Source organism: Colias philodice, chromosome 24, assembly GCF_061535455.1.
Source record: "Colias philodice isolate Cphi_HAF_F1 chromosome 24, ilColPhil1 Martin Lab GWU primary, whole genome shotgun sequence".
In the NCBI taxonomy this organism is placed as follows: Eukaryota; Metazoa; Arthropoda; class Insecta; order Lepidoptera; family Pieridae; genus Colias; species Colias philodice.
This window is the reverse complement of record NC_143109.1, coordinates 859,294-876,729: the sequence shown is the minus strand read 5'-3', so window position 1 is coordinate 876,729 and position 17,436 is coordinate 859,294. Positions and strand designations below refer to the sequence as shown.

Here is a 17,436-nt window from a genome sequence, read left to right as displayed (position 1 = left end):
TAAAAAATTACAATTTATTTTCAAGATTAATTTCTTTATTTTGTGATTTTAAAAGGATACTTCCATTCAACAATATCGATGCACAGTTTCCTCAAGGGGTTCTTTAGTGTGAGGCAGAAGAGGGCCCGCTTGGGCCTCTCGGGCTGGACCTTGAGGCCCCGGCGCGGGGGCTTGCGCGGGGCCACGGGCACCTGGATGAGGGGCCCCGTGCCATCTGGCTGCGTGGCTGTGGGTGTCGGTGTGGTGTCTTCGGCTTCTGCACTCATCTTGATCTGGAAATGGTTTTTGTTTTATAGTTTCGTAATAAGTCATTGAGTTACCATGTGTAATAAGTTCATATTTTAAAGAAGGAAAAAACATCGTGTCAAAATATTCACATTATTATTAAACAAATTATTTAAATTATTTCGCGTAAAATCGCGCTTTCATATTATTTTACACATTTTAGTAAAATGTTCTATAAAATTTATGTAGGTACCTACATCAAAAATACCAGCTTCGCGCTTTCGCGCTTCTATAAAAGTTTATTATTTAAAAGTATGTAGTTGTAATTTCATAAGTGGTGGGTACATCACAACTGTTAAGCTTTATAAATTGTAAAAAATGGTAAAACCAATACATAGTTGAAAGTCTGTTTTAAAATGATCGTAGTATTAAATAAATATTTAAATTTTTAGGTACAACAATACCAAGTAGTATTCATTAGGAAAGGACTTTAAAAACTTCTAGATAGTTCAGAATTCAGATGAGAAGATATTGTGCGTTTCACGAGAGAGTTCCCCTGCCGTTATGTTGGCATACCTGACTGTCAAAAACGTCAAAGAGCTAAGAAGCGTTACAGAGTTGTCGAGGTTTTCCGAAATTTATAAATGTTTTAGAGATTGGCATCATGCCGCATACGCTTAGAAGTGGTGAAAGAGAAATGGCTCTGTAACGCTCGTAGACAGAGAAACCAATAGACAAATTGATAGTTTATGTCGCATTCACACAAGAAAAAGAGCAACTTATGCCGGTGTTGTGTAAAGAAATGAGAGAGAACGATAAAATTTTTTGTTTCACCCAGCGTGCCACTTTTTTCAAGAAAAGAAACCTACTTTGCTAAACAAAGTTTGACAGCTAACTATCGTCTTCCCTAAAAATATAGTTTTTACATGTTCTAAGTTACGTAATTCATGGTATGTTTGGTTTTTAATGATTTAGACTTACTGTTAATACCTTATAAAATAATACCATGGTGCGGTATAGCGTTAAAGGGTGTTAAAGTGATAGTGGAACGAAAATGCCTGGATTGTCTTTTCACTCGTAAGTATACAACTCTTTATCAGTTTATAGGCCTTCATGATATTTCAGCGTGTTAATATATTGTGTATCACGTGCTGTTGACTTGAATACATTGTTTAAAACCCACAAAAATAACAATTATAAATTTTAACCTAAAAAATTTTGTGTTGCCAACTTTTCTACAAATTGTTACCCACTATTATGGGAAATAATAATATATATTCTGCAGTGTGTATTTAATTAAATATGTATCTGAAATATTCAATGGCTTGTTCCAGTTTTCCTGAACCGGATAATTTACGACAAATTTGGATTGTAGCTACAGGATGAACAGATTGGAAACCAAAACCGAAGGTTAGAAAGTATTACGGCAATCACCACCACCGCGACGCTGCCCCGCCGAAGACAATGGACACTCTTGGTTCCAACTTCCAACATTGAACCGGAGGGACGTAGTTAATTAAATTAGAGATAATTTAAATGTAATTTTTTTATTACAATAAATTATTATTAAGTAAATTTCGTTTTTTTTGCGCGTTCGCGGGTCGGTCAATATAATTAACGTGTGTATCTGTTAATACTTACGAAAATAAACATTCTTTTATTTTTTTTATTTCATTTTATAAAAAATAATGAACAATCGAGTTTTCATCTACATTATCATTACATACACATTTTTATATGGGATTATGATAATGATATATATTATAATTATACATACTAGTGGTCCACCCCGGCTTCGCCCGTGGTACATATTTCGCAATAAAAGGTAGCCTATGTCCTTTCTCAGGTATCAAAATATCTACATACCAAATTTCATGCATATTGTTTTAGTAGTTTAGGCGTGATTGAGTAACAGACAGACAGACAGAGTTACTTTCGCATTTATAATATTATATAGTATGGATTATATAATATATAGGTATGTGTATATACATAATATGTATTACCCATCTAAAAGTAATATGTTTATTATATACTAGCTGCGCTCCGAAAACCATACATACATATGTACATACATAATTACAAACATTTTCTCTTTATAATATTAGTATAAACATGTAAGTATGTAATGTGGATATCTCATTATTATCCACTTATGTTATGTGAATAATGATATTGAGAGATTTGTATCTTACAAATTGCGGGGTAAATTTTCCCTCACATGGTAACCCTAAATATTGTGACGTATTCTTTTTTATCTCTTTCTGCGACACGCATTGCCGGTGTCTATTGGATTCTCTGTCTACGGTAACGCTTCTAAGCTCTTTGACGTTTTTGACAGTCAGGTATGCCAACATAACGGCAGGGGAACTCTCTCGTGAAACGCACTATAATCGCTACGATGACACTCGACAGTCAACAACAAAGTGTCTTTAACTCTTTGTTAACCACTTAACAATACTAGCTTTTGCCCTCGGCTTCACTTCTACATATAGTGAGGTGAGTATTTTATTGAATTAGTCTTCTCTGTAATTGCAAAAGGTAAGGCTCCTCTGTGAATAATTTATTCTATTTATGCATAGTCATCCCAGCTACGCACTAATTTAATCAAAATGTAAACTATCTTTGCGTGAAATTAATTATCTATGGTAATATATGAATAGATAATAAATTCATTTTTAAATATGGAATTTTCTCTTCATCTCTGTTCAATTTACCTCTGACAATATACCTACACGGAGAGTAATTCCAGTAATTCAACGTAACGCCGAAGGTCGAAGTATAGCTATTAAAAACCGCGCCGAAATAGTTATGACGCGATTATAAATATGTTTTGTAATAAAACAGAAGCATCAGTATTTCTTATCGTCGGTAACTGAGCAATCGCAGTTAAAATAGTCAGACATTGAACTTTGAAAGTCAATGTGGTACATATCGATTTTCGTGAAATCATATCTACTGAGTTTTCAAGCTTTATAAGCTTTATTTCTATGTCTTATATATTGTTAGTATACTGTCTAGCTTTCTGCTAGTAGCTTCGTCTCTTTCTTTAAAAAAAACTATCAAAATCTATGGAGTAATTTTAAAAATAAGCATATACAGACACACATACGGCGAAAAGCGACTTTGTTTTATACTATCTAGTGATATGTTAGTTCGCCTTTCGATTTTTCTACGATTGAACGAAATAGGATGAAATTTTGCACACATTCATCATCCTAGAGTAGGGGAAAGGACACTTAATCGCCATAATTACTAGCTTTTTGCCTTTTTACAATAACATTATAATCGCAAGCTTCACACACGTGTTAAATCAGATGATTTATCACTACATAGTATAAAACAAAGTCGCTTTCTCTGTCCCTATGTCCCTTTGTATGCTTAAATCTTTAAAACTACGCAACGGATTTTGATGCGGTTTTTTAATAGATAGAGTGATTCAAGAGGAAGGTTTTAATATATACTTAATTTATTAGGTTTTAGACAAAGCGGGCGAAGCCGCGGGCGGTAAGCTAGTTACGAGATAAATACTAAAAGTAAATGTTTATCCGCATTTATTGCATCGTTCACGAAACTAACTATCCGTTAAGCGCGTTAAATATAAATAGTTAATAAAATTACACTTCCGAATGCTCAGTGATTCACCGGCAGCTATTTCGTGGAATGCATTACTTCTCGAAGCTTTTAGTACGCGGGTAAAGAGGACGGAGGTTATACGTTGATTCATGTTTAATTTTGGTGACAGTTTTCAGTTTTTTGTTGTTGTATTGAGTCATAACCGTGGAATCTTGTGTAGGATGCATTCTTAAAGATTTTGGTTGAATATTTATTTATATTTTACTAACTTTCCGCCCACGCTGTTTCTCCCGCGGCCGCGTTATGAAAGGAAAATCCGCATGTTCTGTACCAAATTTGAATAGAAGAGACAGACAGACAGAGGTTCTTTCGCATTTAATAATGATATTAGTAGATATTCTAAAAAATATTAATTATTTTTTGTACAAAAAAAAAAAATCATTTGTACTTCCATTAAACCTTCAGAACTTGTACAACAAATACTCTTTTATTTTACAAATCGCTTCCGCCCATACATTAGATACGTTTCGATATTATTTAGACAATTTCAAAGCCATTCCCTTCCTCCACGTGTCCCTCTCAACGCTCAGTAATGCACTTTTCTTTCACTGACCCTGTCCCTTTGATTTCTTGAAATAAATCCATCTAGATTCTAGAATGTCATGGAAAGTAATTCCTTGTCTATAACTTTGCTCGTGTCTATGGAAATGAATGAATGAATTATTTTATTAATTATTTTATATTAGCTTATTCATTAATTTATACTAGCTGTCCTTCAAACGTTGTTCTGCCTTACTCTTATCACGTAGGGGTATGAAAAATAGAGAATCGGTCCATATGGTAATACTGTGATAGAGGTTTTATAAACCGCGCTCATGGGAGTGGTAATAAACAGCGAGCTAAAACATTTTTTATGATAACGACTCGCCGTAATTATTTTTATTCGCGTGAGGTATGCACATTGCACATACATATTTAGCTTATAGCACTCAGGAATGAGGGATCATGTATATTGTACATATCTTGAGATATTTTTTTTTTTAAATGGTATGATGGTAAAAGTTAAAAATATGTTATGACGATTCAAAAGTGTGTCTAGAAGAAGCCTAATTGAATAAATAAATGTTTGAGTTTGTTTATAATGTTTGAGTTTAAAAACAAAGCTTCTTCAGCTTTATATTATTAGCTGTTTATGTGTAAATTAAATGTGAGAATCATGTGAGAATCAAGTTTTAATATCATATTATGTTATTAAAGTTAGAGAATCCTAAAATAATAAGAAGAATAAAATACTTTCTGTTATAACCTTATTACGCTACGAAAGAACAAAGGTATCTGGGGGCACGGCAGTGCCCCCGCCAAGTCGAGCAAAAAAAAAAGGGGCACGGCCGTACCATCCTTTTCTCGAAGCAATTCGGGCCTTTTTCGACCCCCTATAATTCGGTTGTGGATAAAGCAAGAAACCTGAATCTTCAGTAACTAATCCGGCATTGTATAAACACGGAATATTTAAAATTTCAGTCAATTTGAACCAGTAGTTTAAGAATGACAACTTGTTAAAGTTTCTAAATTTTGTCACTCACTGACTCACCGATCATCAAAAGTCCAAGGCACTTCTAGCAGACTTAGAAGCTTCATATTTGGAATACATATAGAGTTTAGTGTCTTAATCATGGGAAAACTTAAATATTTTGTAATTTCGGTCCAGTTTTCCAAATACACCAACTGCATCAATAACTTTGTAATCCCATATAAATATATGGGATTACAAAGTTATTTATGCAGTTGGTGGTTGGTGGTGGTTATAAATTTAATAGGTGTAGATAGGTACCTACCATATGAGGCAAGGGAGGGGGTATAGGGTGGGTAAGGGTGTGTTTAGCCCATGAAACTGAACAACATTATTACTTGTAAAATGGTCGACGTAATGAAAAACACATGATTGGACATGTCTTGAAGTACGAAAATCTAATAAAACAATATATTATAATTTAAATCTGTTATATATAAATTGTTGGCGCGACTAGCCTCCTTACAGACAGACTGGCCTCTTGCACGCCTCATAAGCGAAGCGTTGAGGTGGGTACTACTGTCACTTCGCGCAAAACATCTGATTTTTCAAACTTAAAATGTCTTTATGTATCATACATTGCACTTGTAAGATAATACATACACACACATATTAAGAAAAAACACTATTTTTAACGTTCATGATATTTTTGACTAGTTAAAAAACAGTTTAAAAAAGTTCTGTCTTGGACGTCCGTGTGTCTGTATGTGCGGATCCTTTTTCTTGTTAACACGATAGCGACCGAAATACTTTACTAATCGAGTCTTTTTTTTTTCTCTTACGCTTGAGTATGCTCAGGAATAGAACCCTTTCATTTTTCAGGGTCTGATTCGATGTGGTTTAATTGTTATTAAATAAACAAAAATAATAATTAATAAATATTTATTAAAAAAAAATTATGAGGCGTGCACTTTTGGATTTTCCAAATTATTTTGAAATTATGATGATATAAATCGCGCTACTCACGCACAAAAAGATTAACCAACAATATTACAAATTATTTTCAAATTTCTTCTAGGTCGTGTTTATTTTACTCTATGACTGACAAGCAAAATATACGCCAAAATGACAGAACAATGAAATGTGAATGCCTTCGAGCGACCGGCAGCCGCACGCTGCACGCATACGTGCGAGCGCCCTCATGCTGTTCGGATGTGCCTCGAAACCTAACCTATAAGTTTGCGATTTTCATTTATAATTTCGATTGATAAATTACATTTACGACTAAAAGGCTTGCTCATTAGTTTACTGATATTATTTGCTTACGATTGGGATGTTGTTTGGTTAATTTTAAGGAACTTACATAAATACCTTAGTCTTCAAATATAATTACTTAATAGTGTCGGTCGGAGGAAGACTACATATAAAAATAAGAAAATATCATAAGACCTTTAACAAAATTCGTTAGAAGTAGATGGTATCAAAAAGAAAGGCTCTACAAAAAGAAGTGAGATCCCATCAAAAACATCCTGTAAAAAACCCAAGTCTCGCAGCTCAGTCTTTCTACCGTCAAAAGTTGTGAGATCCATGTAATACCAAGTCGGTTAATCTATTTAGTGTCTACTTGAAGGACCTTCTGTCTTAAGTTATTACATAAGTTATTATCATGCCAATATTAAAAATATTTAACGTTTTAAACAAATAGATCGACTTGGACATCGCATGAAAACAAAATGAATATTACAATATTATATTAGATTCTTTAGTCTCTCGCGCCTCACGCGATTGAAACTCTCGTTCCTGTTGGTCGCTGGCCCGTCGTGCTGTGTAGTGTGATACATACTAATAATCAAATCAAGCGATGTCCAAGTCGATCTATTTGTTTAAAACGTTAAATATTTTTAATATTGGCATGATAATAACTTATGTAATAACTTAAGACAGAAGGTCCTTCAAGTAGACACTAAATAGATTAACCGACTTGGTATTACATGGATCTCACAACTTTTGACGGTAGAAAGACTGAGCTGCGAGACTTGGGTTTTTTACAGGATGTTTTTGATGGGATCTTCTTATACTATATTATATTTAGCAATATGTTTTGCTACAGAATAGTTTACATTGTAACTCTTTGACTTTTTAATTTTGTATCGTGTCGTCTCTGAATGATATGAAATAGGTAACTATAAACTTATCACAATTCACAGTTAAATAAATTATTCGTTTTGCACTAAAGCCGCCACTAAACAGTGGCACTGTATTTCAGTCAAACTGTAAAGTTGATTTACGACTTAATGAGAATTCCTAATAGTTGTAAAGTTTAATTTAGTTTTCTTACTAGATACTATTTTAAGGATATACTCATGCCAAATGTAATACGTGGTAATACCACAAATAGATGTCGAAAAATACCTAACATAGATTTCTTGTTAATCACTGCCGATTTTCATAAAAATATAAACTCGTGAAAATGTTTTCAAAAGCGTAACTAAAACATTTTTTAAAGTATTTAACATAAAGTTTTTATGCCGTGAAGGTCGAATTCGCAATGAAATTTATCAGTTGCGTGTAGCAATGCCATTAGTAAGAATATTATGGACGCGTTCCGATACAGGCATACAGCTGTCTTTCAAATGGCGGCCATGACAGTTTTATGGGATGTATTTGCGATTTAGATTTTTATCTGTATAGATACATTTTTCGTTTTAACGTTTTGAAATTTAACGGCTAATTATATCATTTATTTATATTTTAATTTTTAATCATGATTGATCGTTTATTCGATAGTTAATAATGTTAATACGTATGTGTTCGTTTATATTATTTATAGTTGTGTGATGTATAGGAAAATAATTGTATGAGTTTAGGTTTCATTTAAATAATTAATTAATATAAGTAATTAAATTTGAAATCGATTTCCGCGCGTAAATCAGAAGATAATGAAATGTCATAAAATATGTCAATGTCAATTTGTGGCGGGAAGTAACGGCGGGAAGTGTGGATATGTCTTCATAAAATGTCACTTAAATACACACAAAAATGTTAATGTTATGTTTGTCTGTCTGTCACTCTTCTTGAGCGACGACTATACAAACGAAGTCGCGGGCACCGCTAGTAAGTAATACAATTTTAAAATAATGGTGGTAAATGTTAAAAATATGTACAGTTTAATGACGTTTCAAAAGTGCTTCTAGAAGAAGTCTAATTGAATAAATAAATGTTTGAGTTTGAGTTTGAGTTTAATGAAGTATTTACTTTATGTAATACAATTGTTCCAATTAGATTTGTATTGTTCATTAACGAACTCAACACGCAAATAAGTAATGCTAAGTATTAAAGGTTTTACAAATTAATTAGTGGTTTGACATGAAAATACTATTGTGTTCATTAGTTGTTAACGATTAGATATTATTAAATTTACTAAACAAACCACACTTGTTTCATACATTTTATAATTTTCATTTTCATTTTCCTTTTTTCATTTTCATTTTTCAATTGTTTTAGCCTTGATGAGCATTAAAAAAATACATTCACATAGACATAACAGCTGTTCAGTCAAATAATAATAGTTTAATAAAACTAAAAAAACACGCTTTATACAGAAAACCGAACTAAAAAATAGAAAATTTTATCAAATTAGTGTATTGCCATCGGTCCTCAATAAATCTACAAAGTTTGAACGAAATCTGGCCGTTTAAAGTGGGTCAAAATCGCGCCCAAAGAAGTCGGTTACAAACATACAAACATACAGGTGAAGCTAATATAACGCGTGTAAAAATCCTTGGTGACATAAACTATTATAAGCAAATTGAACATTCTGTGTAAGTAGAGCGGTGCTTACAAGCTAGTCACGGTATTTCAAGATGAGATATCGTTGCACTGCGTCATCATGAGAGACTGTGATTAATTATCCTCTTTATATTTTCGTTAGTAATCTTATAGTATATAGTATGTGTAAAATATTGTGAAAAGGATTCAATGAAATCTTTTATCATATATAATATCTTGAGGATTTTTAAGAAAGGTAAAATCATCGAATTTATTATCTACCTGTAGCCTGTAGGTACTATAGGTACACCTCATGTGCATAATGGCACAGATTAATAAATACATCGATACTAAATAAATGGTTGATTTTATATTAGTGTTACCTATTTGATTTTGTATTAAAACCGAGTTAAAAAGACGATACCTATAACAAAGCACACATAGCAAGCTCTTGAAAACTTTTCTGTTGAAATTTCAAATGAAACGTTAATTTCAAATTGGAAACATCTAAAAGTACAAGTATTTTTCTTTTAAATGATCAGGACATTTAAGAGAAAAATAAAGAGGTTTATTGACCCATTGTACCTTTATTTACTTAATATTATCGTTAACTCTATTAATTATTCTGTGTTCCTCCGAACAATATTAGTTTACATCAAAAGCTACATTAATCTCATAACATGTGAATGTAGCTTTTAATCCACAACTATACTAAGTATAGTCTAGTTTTTGTTAAAGTATAGTAATACTTTAACAAAAACTAGACTGAAACAATATTTTCTTCACGACTTTTTACCAAAATCATTGGTAAAAGGGAAAAATAACTGTTGCTAGGGATAAATGCTTGCTTTGATGTTTTATTACCTTCTTTTATTGACACAAGAACGTCTTTGAACTATTCTGTGATTGTAGGCTTGAATGAAATTGTATTTGTGTTGTTTATTTATTTATTTGCGTCCCTTAGGTGGTGAATTTCATGTGCCTACTGGTTTCTAAAAGAGGCTATTAAAATATTTTCAACACTCTGTATGTAAATTAGGTACGTTTTAGTTCATTAAAAATTGAAAAATATAACATCCCAAGGATTTCTAAACATGCATCGGCATCTGTTATATAATTTTTTATCACTAACTTGATAAAAAAATAATGATTTATCGGTAAAAAGATTCATAAAAGTATACTTATTTTTAGTAGGGGAGGCCAAGAGGGGATTTTGGGATTTACTCGAGCGCGTCAGATTACTATAAGGGACGGTACCTTAGCTATTCATTAGTACCTCTAGTCAATATGAGCAGTTATGGTTGGTGGGTGCGCTCAGGGGCCTCGCTGGAAAATTTGAATAATCCATAATTCCCTAAGGTTGAGCTCGAATCGTCAGATTAGCGAAATGGGGACTTCTTATATTGTAATTAACCCCCCCATATATTAATCTGACGCGCTCGAATAATATTACTTTAATTTTTTACCCTTTCTTCATAGCGATTAAATCGCCACTTAAATCGTCAGATTAACGTAGGTATACTTTTTTTCAGTGACGTCCTGGAGCATGCAAAATATCAATATCTAACGCGCTTGAGTATTTCCAAGCCAATTTTTTTCTTTTTAAATTAAAAAAAATCAAAAAACCCTTCCCCACCGCTAAAAGTGAAAACATTATAGGACCTTTTTTTCTCGCTATGGTCTAATCTACCAATTCTAATAGGTTCCCGTGACGCTCGAGTAAATCCACATTTAGCATCCTGGGCTCCCCTACTATTTGTTTTTCTTAATGTCTGAGAAATGTCGTGGTAATTCAATGGCTATAATAATAAGGTGCTTAAAAAGTTCCTCAAATTTTGTTGCCTATTAAAATGGCTCTACTATAATACACATATCTTTCAAGCTCCAATTCAAAAGCCCTAAATATAACCATGGACAAATAGGTATAACATATCTCCATAGAAAACTAACTACGAACCCAGAATTCTATCATATTCTCGACCACTCGACATCAAGGCAAACCAATATGTTCTATATCTAAAACAGTATTACAAATCCAGCTTACTATCAAAGTTATAATTGGCTTCGATATCGAATAAACAGTGTTTAATATTAGTTGTGATTACGTCAGAGTCGAATCGCGATAAAATCCATTACTTGTAATCTACATAATACCTAACCTATCATAATTAGAGACATCTGGCAAATGTAACAAAAGCTTTGTGTGTTCGTAATAGATTTATATAGCCTATAACGTCTACAATTGAAATCTAAATCTAGGAAAGGGAGATAAGTTCTCTGAATGTGCTAGGAATTATTAATGTTAGATTATTAGTTGTAGTTATGTGAAACTGATCATATAAATTGTATTCATTGTTAAAAATCTCCTAATAACATATTCAGGAAAGCTCTATAACAGTAGGAACAAGGAATAGTCACTTGTCATTTGATATAAAAGCTTTAGCAATAACAAATATTATACCAACATAGTAAACACTCAAATGACCAATTCTATACTAAAAAAAATAAATTTTCACTTTCAAAACTTTTAAACCAACATTCTTACCGTCAACAATTTTGACTTAAGCCCACGAAAGTGCCTCAGAACTTTAACGTTCGCCAATAAATTACAGTTTTCACTCGCTCGAAAATACAAAATGTATGCTATTTTCCTTGACCTATATTCTGCTGATGAAACATTACAAGCATCCCAAGACAATGGCTTGAAACATCGTAGTGATAGACATGATTGCATTACTCATATCCGCTTTTCAATGAAAATTCCGTGACTGATTACTTTCTAGCTAGCTAGTTTGGATCAAACTTTCCGAATATATTCACAACAAATCCGCGTTAAATGGAATTTAAAAGAAACAAAATTAAATATTTTTCCTGCCTCATCTCTTGCCAGTTTTCAATCTGGAGGGTTCGCAGGTAGATAATCTGATAATTATTATACAAATGTATAATAATTATTATTTCACAATGTATAAGTACGCTTATTAAACTGACACGTAAATTTATGACATGTATTTTGGAAAAATTATTGTACAGGACTCAGTCCAAATTTTCCAGAAAATCTGTTAAACCAGAGTTACAAGTACAAATTAACATCAAAGTATCCACGACCAAAAAGTTATATTAAAAGCTAGACAAACAAAATGGAATCGTGAAACATCAATTGAAGTACAAAGAGCGCGTAAATTAAACAATAATGATATAAAACGGCTTTCCACTCGCGTCTCGGTTTATCGTAAACAGCTAATGTACGTCAGTGTCTTCTCCATTATCAGTGTTACGTCTAGCTAAAGTACTAGTTAGTAGTCTGTGGTACTAGTATAGTTTTATATTATCTGTGGCTAAGGGTTATTTAACACCAAGGAACACGGTAAAGCTAGGATTATGGTAACGTTGTAAAGAGATCCTTGTCAGTTCTTCTCAACCGCTTTCTGACTTAAAACTAGAAGCTTTTTGTCGCGTAATGTGTGTCGCGTAACGTGCGATAACAAGTGAAGGTAAAAAACTAAATAATTACTATTTTATTCAATTAAATGTTTTTATTGATATATATAGTGATGTTAATAGTCACATTCAAAACTTGTCTCTGGACCATTAGGTATGTTTGCTCATTCTTATTATTATTTATATTACATTTAGTTTATATTTTTAACGAGGCGAAGCAAGTCAAGGCTCAATCAAATTAATTACGACGTCAAATAAAATTTTCCGTCGAATGGAAAATATGCTAATAATACCATGCAAAAAAGTCAAGTGCAATAAAATATAAATATTTATAAGATACGACACGACGTCGTAATGACCCCGTCTAGACGAGATCGTAACGTGACGTCGCATGTTTATGTAATACGTTTATGGGATTTCATAAATTAACTGACCCATCTTGATAGATGTAGATAAGCGTGATTGTAGATAAGCGAATTAGTTTAGGACTGAATAGCATGTGGTGTTTATTAATATTTAATTTTGAAGTTTTCTGTACTGTGTTTCTTATTACAAGCTGGCTGACTTCGAACGCATTGAAAATTAATTATGGTAATACAACATCTTTTTTCCAATTAGAAAATGTTTATGAGTTGTCCATATAAATTTGTTTAAATTTAATAGGAGAAAGTCTTAGGAGAAAGTATTGTATTTCCTGCCTCTAAAATCGTAGAATACTACCATGAAAACCTCGATCGTATTACACCCACAGGTTACACCCACAACGAATTATTTTCATTTATTTTGTGGATATAAATTATAAGTACAAGACGATAAACATGATTTATAACGAAAATAAAATTATAATTTTACACCGTCATAAGCTCGTTAACAGAATTTAAAGAAGCTCCAAGAAGCCATTTCACGATTTAGATAATTATTTTCCCGCGCAAATAAAAATTGGCGGAATGCGAAGCGATCGTATCGAGGTCAATGACATAGGTCTTCATAAATAAATATTCAATGCCGGAAACAGGGATCTGTTATAGTATGTTTCTAGGGCAGGCGGAAATTCGTACAATGACACGAAGTATTATGTTATCATCAAATAAAACGATACCTATCGCTCTTCATACACTAATTTATCGTTTACATGTCGTTTACGCAGCGTACGGGTTCTCGTGGTACAAGGTGGGGTGAACGACGCGGTCGTTCAGAGGTAACAAACTTGTTATTACATGTCTGTATAAGGTGCAGATTAGGAAGCACAGCGACACGCATTCACGTATTGTTGGACACCCCTGTTAGGTCATTGTACGAATTTCCGCCTGCCCTAGGAACACACTATAGCGAATAATTTCCAGGAATTTTATAATTTACGTCATTTTCCACTATAAATTGTAATGGATGGAAAATTTATGTGTCAATCAAACCTGTCTATGAGAGAAGTGATATATGATTTGCTGAAGTTTTTACGTAAGTACAAACTTTTAATAGAACATATTTTAAAAGTGATTTTATTTTGAAATTGAAGTGATGTGCGGCAGGATTTGCGCTCATGCTTGTACACTTTAAAGTCTCCTTCGTGCTCGTGAAATTCAGTTTGAAGTCCGATATCCTTTTTTCAATATTTGATGTAGGTAGATCCTAAAAAGTTATAATAGTCTACTTGATAAGTTGAAAATGGCGTAAACTAGAGATAAGGCTCTTAAAAATACGTGCGATAGCTCATTTGATTCGGAATGACGTCTAGAAAAATGTATCGGAAATGTTTATTAGCACACAAAAAATTGCAAAAGTTATAGGCAAATTAAGTTTCAAAAAAGTAGGTATTTCGTTTATTGTTAATAACTCCGAAATTATTAACATTTCAGAAATTTTGAAAAAAGATTCTTAAAGAGGAGGAAATTTCCAACGAAAATCTCCCGACTCCCGGAATTCTATCTCCATTATTTATAATTTTAATTTAACGCTGAAAATAGCCCTCCGCGCGGCATTTTTAGTTAGCGCGCGCGGCTTCAAAACCGAGCACGTCACACTAATTATTTTTTTTAAGGTATTAAATATTAATTTAAAAATTTAAAAAAATTATGGTGTATTCCGAACACTTCAAAGAATTTGCTCCCGTTGGAAATTTTACTTAAAGTTAATTTTTCAACAAATTAGACAAATGTTAACTAACGAAATTTTTTTGAACTTCCGTCCTTATTGCACATTAAAAAAAATGTTTAAATAATTGTCGGTAAAATTTTTCACTTAGTGGAGCCCTTCATATAAATATCCTTAACAAGATCGCGCCATAAAAGTTTAAAAAATGTTAATACTTTGTTTATAATAATTTTTTCAAGTTAACAAAAAACTAGAAATTTCTAGTTTTTTGTTCAAATTACTTAACTTGAAAAAATTATTATAAACAAAGTAATAAAATTTTTTAAACTTTTATGGCGCGATCTTGTTAAGGATATTTATATGAAGGTCTCCACGAAGTGAAAAATTTTACCGACAATTATTTAAACATTTTTTTTAATGTGCAATAAGGACGGAAGTTCAAAAAAATTTCGTTAGTTAACATTTGTCTAATTTGTTGAAAAATTAACTTTAAGTAAAATTTCCAACGGGAGCAAATTCTTTGAAGTGTTCGGAATACACCATAATTTTTTTAAATTTTTAAATTAATATTTAATACCTTAAAAAAAATAATTAGTGTGACGTGCTCGGTTTTGAAGCCGCGCGCGCTAACTAAAAATGCCGCGCGGAGGGCTATTTTCAGCGTTAAATTAAAATTATAAATAATGGAGATAGAATTCCGGGAGTCGGGAGATTTTCGTTGGAAATTTCCTCCTCTTTAAGAATCTTTTTTCAAAATTTCTGAAATGTTAATAATTTCGGAGTTATTAACAATAAACGAAATACCTACTTTTTTGAAACTTAATTTGCCTATAACTTTTGCAATTTTTTGTGTGCTAATAAACATTTCCGATACATTTTTCTAGACGTCATTCCGAATCAAATGAGCTATCGCACGTATTTTTAAGAGCCTTATCTCTAGTTTACGCCATTTTCAACTTATCAAGTAGACTATAAATATAAAGTGACTGCTTAGATACCCAGTAGAAATTGTTTAGTCTGTTTGGTTGTTTATCTGTGAGCTTTATTTGACATAATTAACCGATTGAATTTCTAATACTATATTTCAGTAATCTTTACTCAACACTAAATAATTCCAAAAATAAAAAGTCCACATGTATCAGGTCGCGGGAAACAGCCAGCATTCAATAAATCTATGTAGATGATAAAACATACGGATATGTGTAGTAAATCTAAACGATTTCAATTTATTTACTCAAGTTTATAATCCAATAAAATAATCATTTGCATCTGTGCAATAAATTTAGTCATCGAAACGGCGCCACCGTTTACTGCCACTTACACGTTACGATAACGATCGGATGCGATATAAAATCGTGTCGTTAGCGTTAAGAGCCCCTTGTACTGAAAGTTTAGGCATTTTAGGCACTGAGATGGCTCGCGCCCGCGTTGCGCAGGAGCCGGCGCGGCATGAACTCCGGTGACCTATGAAGGCGGGCGATTATGCCACAGTATAAATAAATCAGTAGTTCGATTTTATTTGCTATCGTAGGAATGTTGTTGATAAATAAATTTACTACTTATCCTATACCATTAAACGAGCAATATTTGCATATTTATATATTTGTTTGTATATATACAGTGTGGAAATTTTCGATGTGCCCTGAATGGAAAGTACTTGAAATACTAGGGATAGCAAATTTTTCTGAAAGGAAACATTCCTTTTTCAAATTTTATTTTATTATTCAAATCGATAGAAACAATATAAAAGATAATTTATTGTTAATTTCTCGTAAAAATTTTTTGGTCTATTTTATACATACATTTAAAGTTTAAAATGAAACTCTCGTTCTGGATACATTAATTTATTTTCTTCTGAAAATATTGGTAATAATAATTAAAAGTAAAACAAATAAAAAAGGCAAAATAAAAATTGAATATAAGTATGTAATAAGTAAGTTAGTGTATTCAACCAACTTAAAAAAGTGTGACTATTTTACAACAATTTGAATAATAATCAATTAATGATTTGTATTATTGTATACAATATCGAAGCTTTTTAAGAAATGTATAAAATACTTTTTTATGAATGAAGAAAGATGTAAAATTTTCGTCGGCGCCATCTTGGATTATAGTTTTGACCTCATATTCGTTAATTGCTACCCCAAAAACCATGAAAATGACACCCATCACGAAAAAAGTCAAATTTTCGTCGGCGCCATCTTGGATTGTTGTTTCATAAAAATAATATTTGTCATACTCATTGAATACAGATCAACCAACATCATAATAGTCTTTCTACTAGTACTTCAAAACTTTGCCGCTATTCCTATTCAATAACCCATTTTTAAAACATAATTTTAAATCACTACATAGTATAAAACAAAGTCGCTTTCACTGTCCCTATGTCCCTTTGTACGCTTAAATCTTTGAAACTACGCAACGGATTTTGATGCGGTTTTAATAGTTCTTTCGATTCCCGGTCGAAGAAAATGAATTTTTGAAAATCTTTGAATGCAGTTCTATTTCTTTTTAAAAATAAAGGATATTTGCTATCTCCAGTATTTCTAGTACTTTCACCCAGGGCCCATCGAAAATTTCCACACTGTATTTACAAACAAATATATTAATATGCAAATATTGTTCGTTTAATAGTATAGAATAAGAAGTTAATTTATATTTACAACAATAATCCTAGGATAACTAACAAAATCAAACTACTGATTTATTTATACCGTGACATGCTCGCCGTTTTACTCGCCGCTCGGTTCTAATACGCGAGCGGCGACTGCAACGTGGTCGGGAGCAAAACTAGCACAGGTCCTCCTTCGATGACGTCCGGCTGGACT

At 32.3% G+C, this 17,436-nt stretch overlaps 1 protein-coding gene across 1 annotated transcript in view; it reads right to left on the bottom strand.

Annotated features, from left to right (window-relative positions):
- Nucleotides 1-17,436, bottom strand: part of LOC149477596 (muscle calcium channel subunit alpha-1-like) — an 81,912-nt gene that overhangs the window by 45,275 nt on the left and 19,201 nt on the right. Inside the window, exon 3 of the mRNA XM_089710441.1 lies at nt 61-272. Within this exon, the coding sequence (XP_089566567.1) occupies nt 61-266 (206 nt within the window). The 5' untranslated portion in view covers nt 267-272. The remainder of the gene's footprint in view (nt 1-60; nt 273-17,436) is intronic.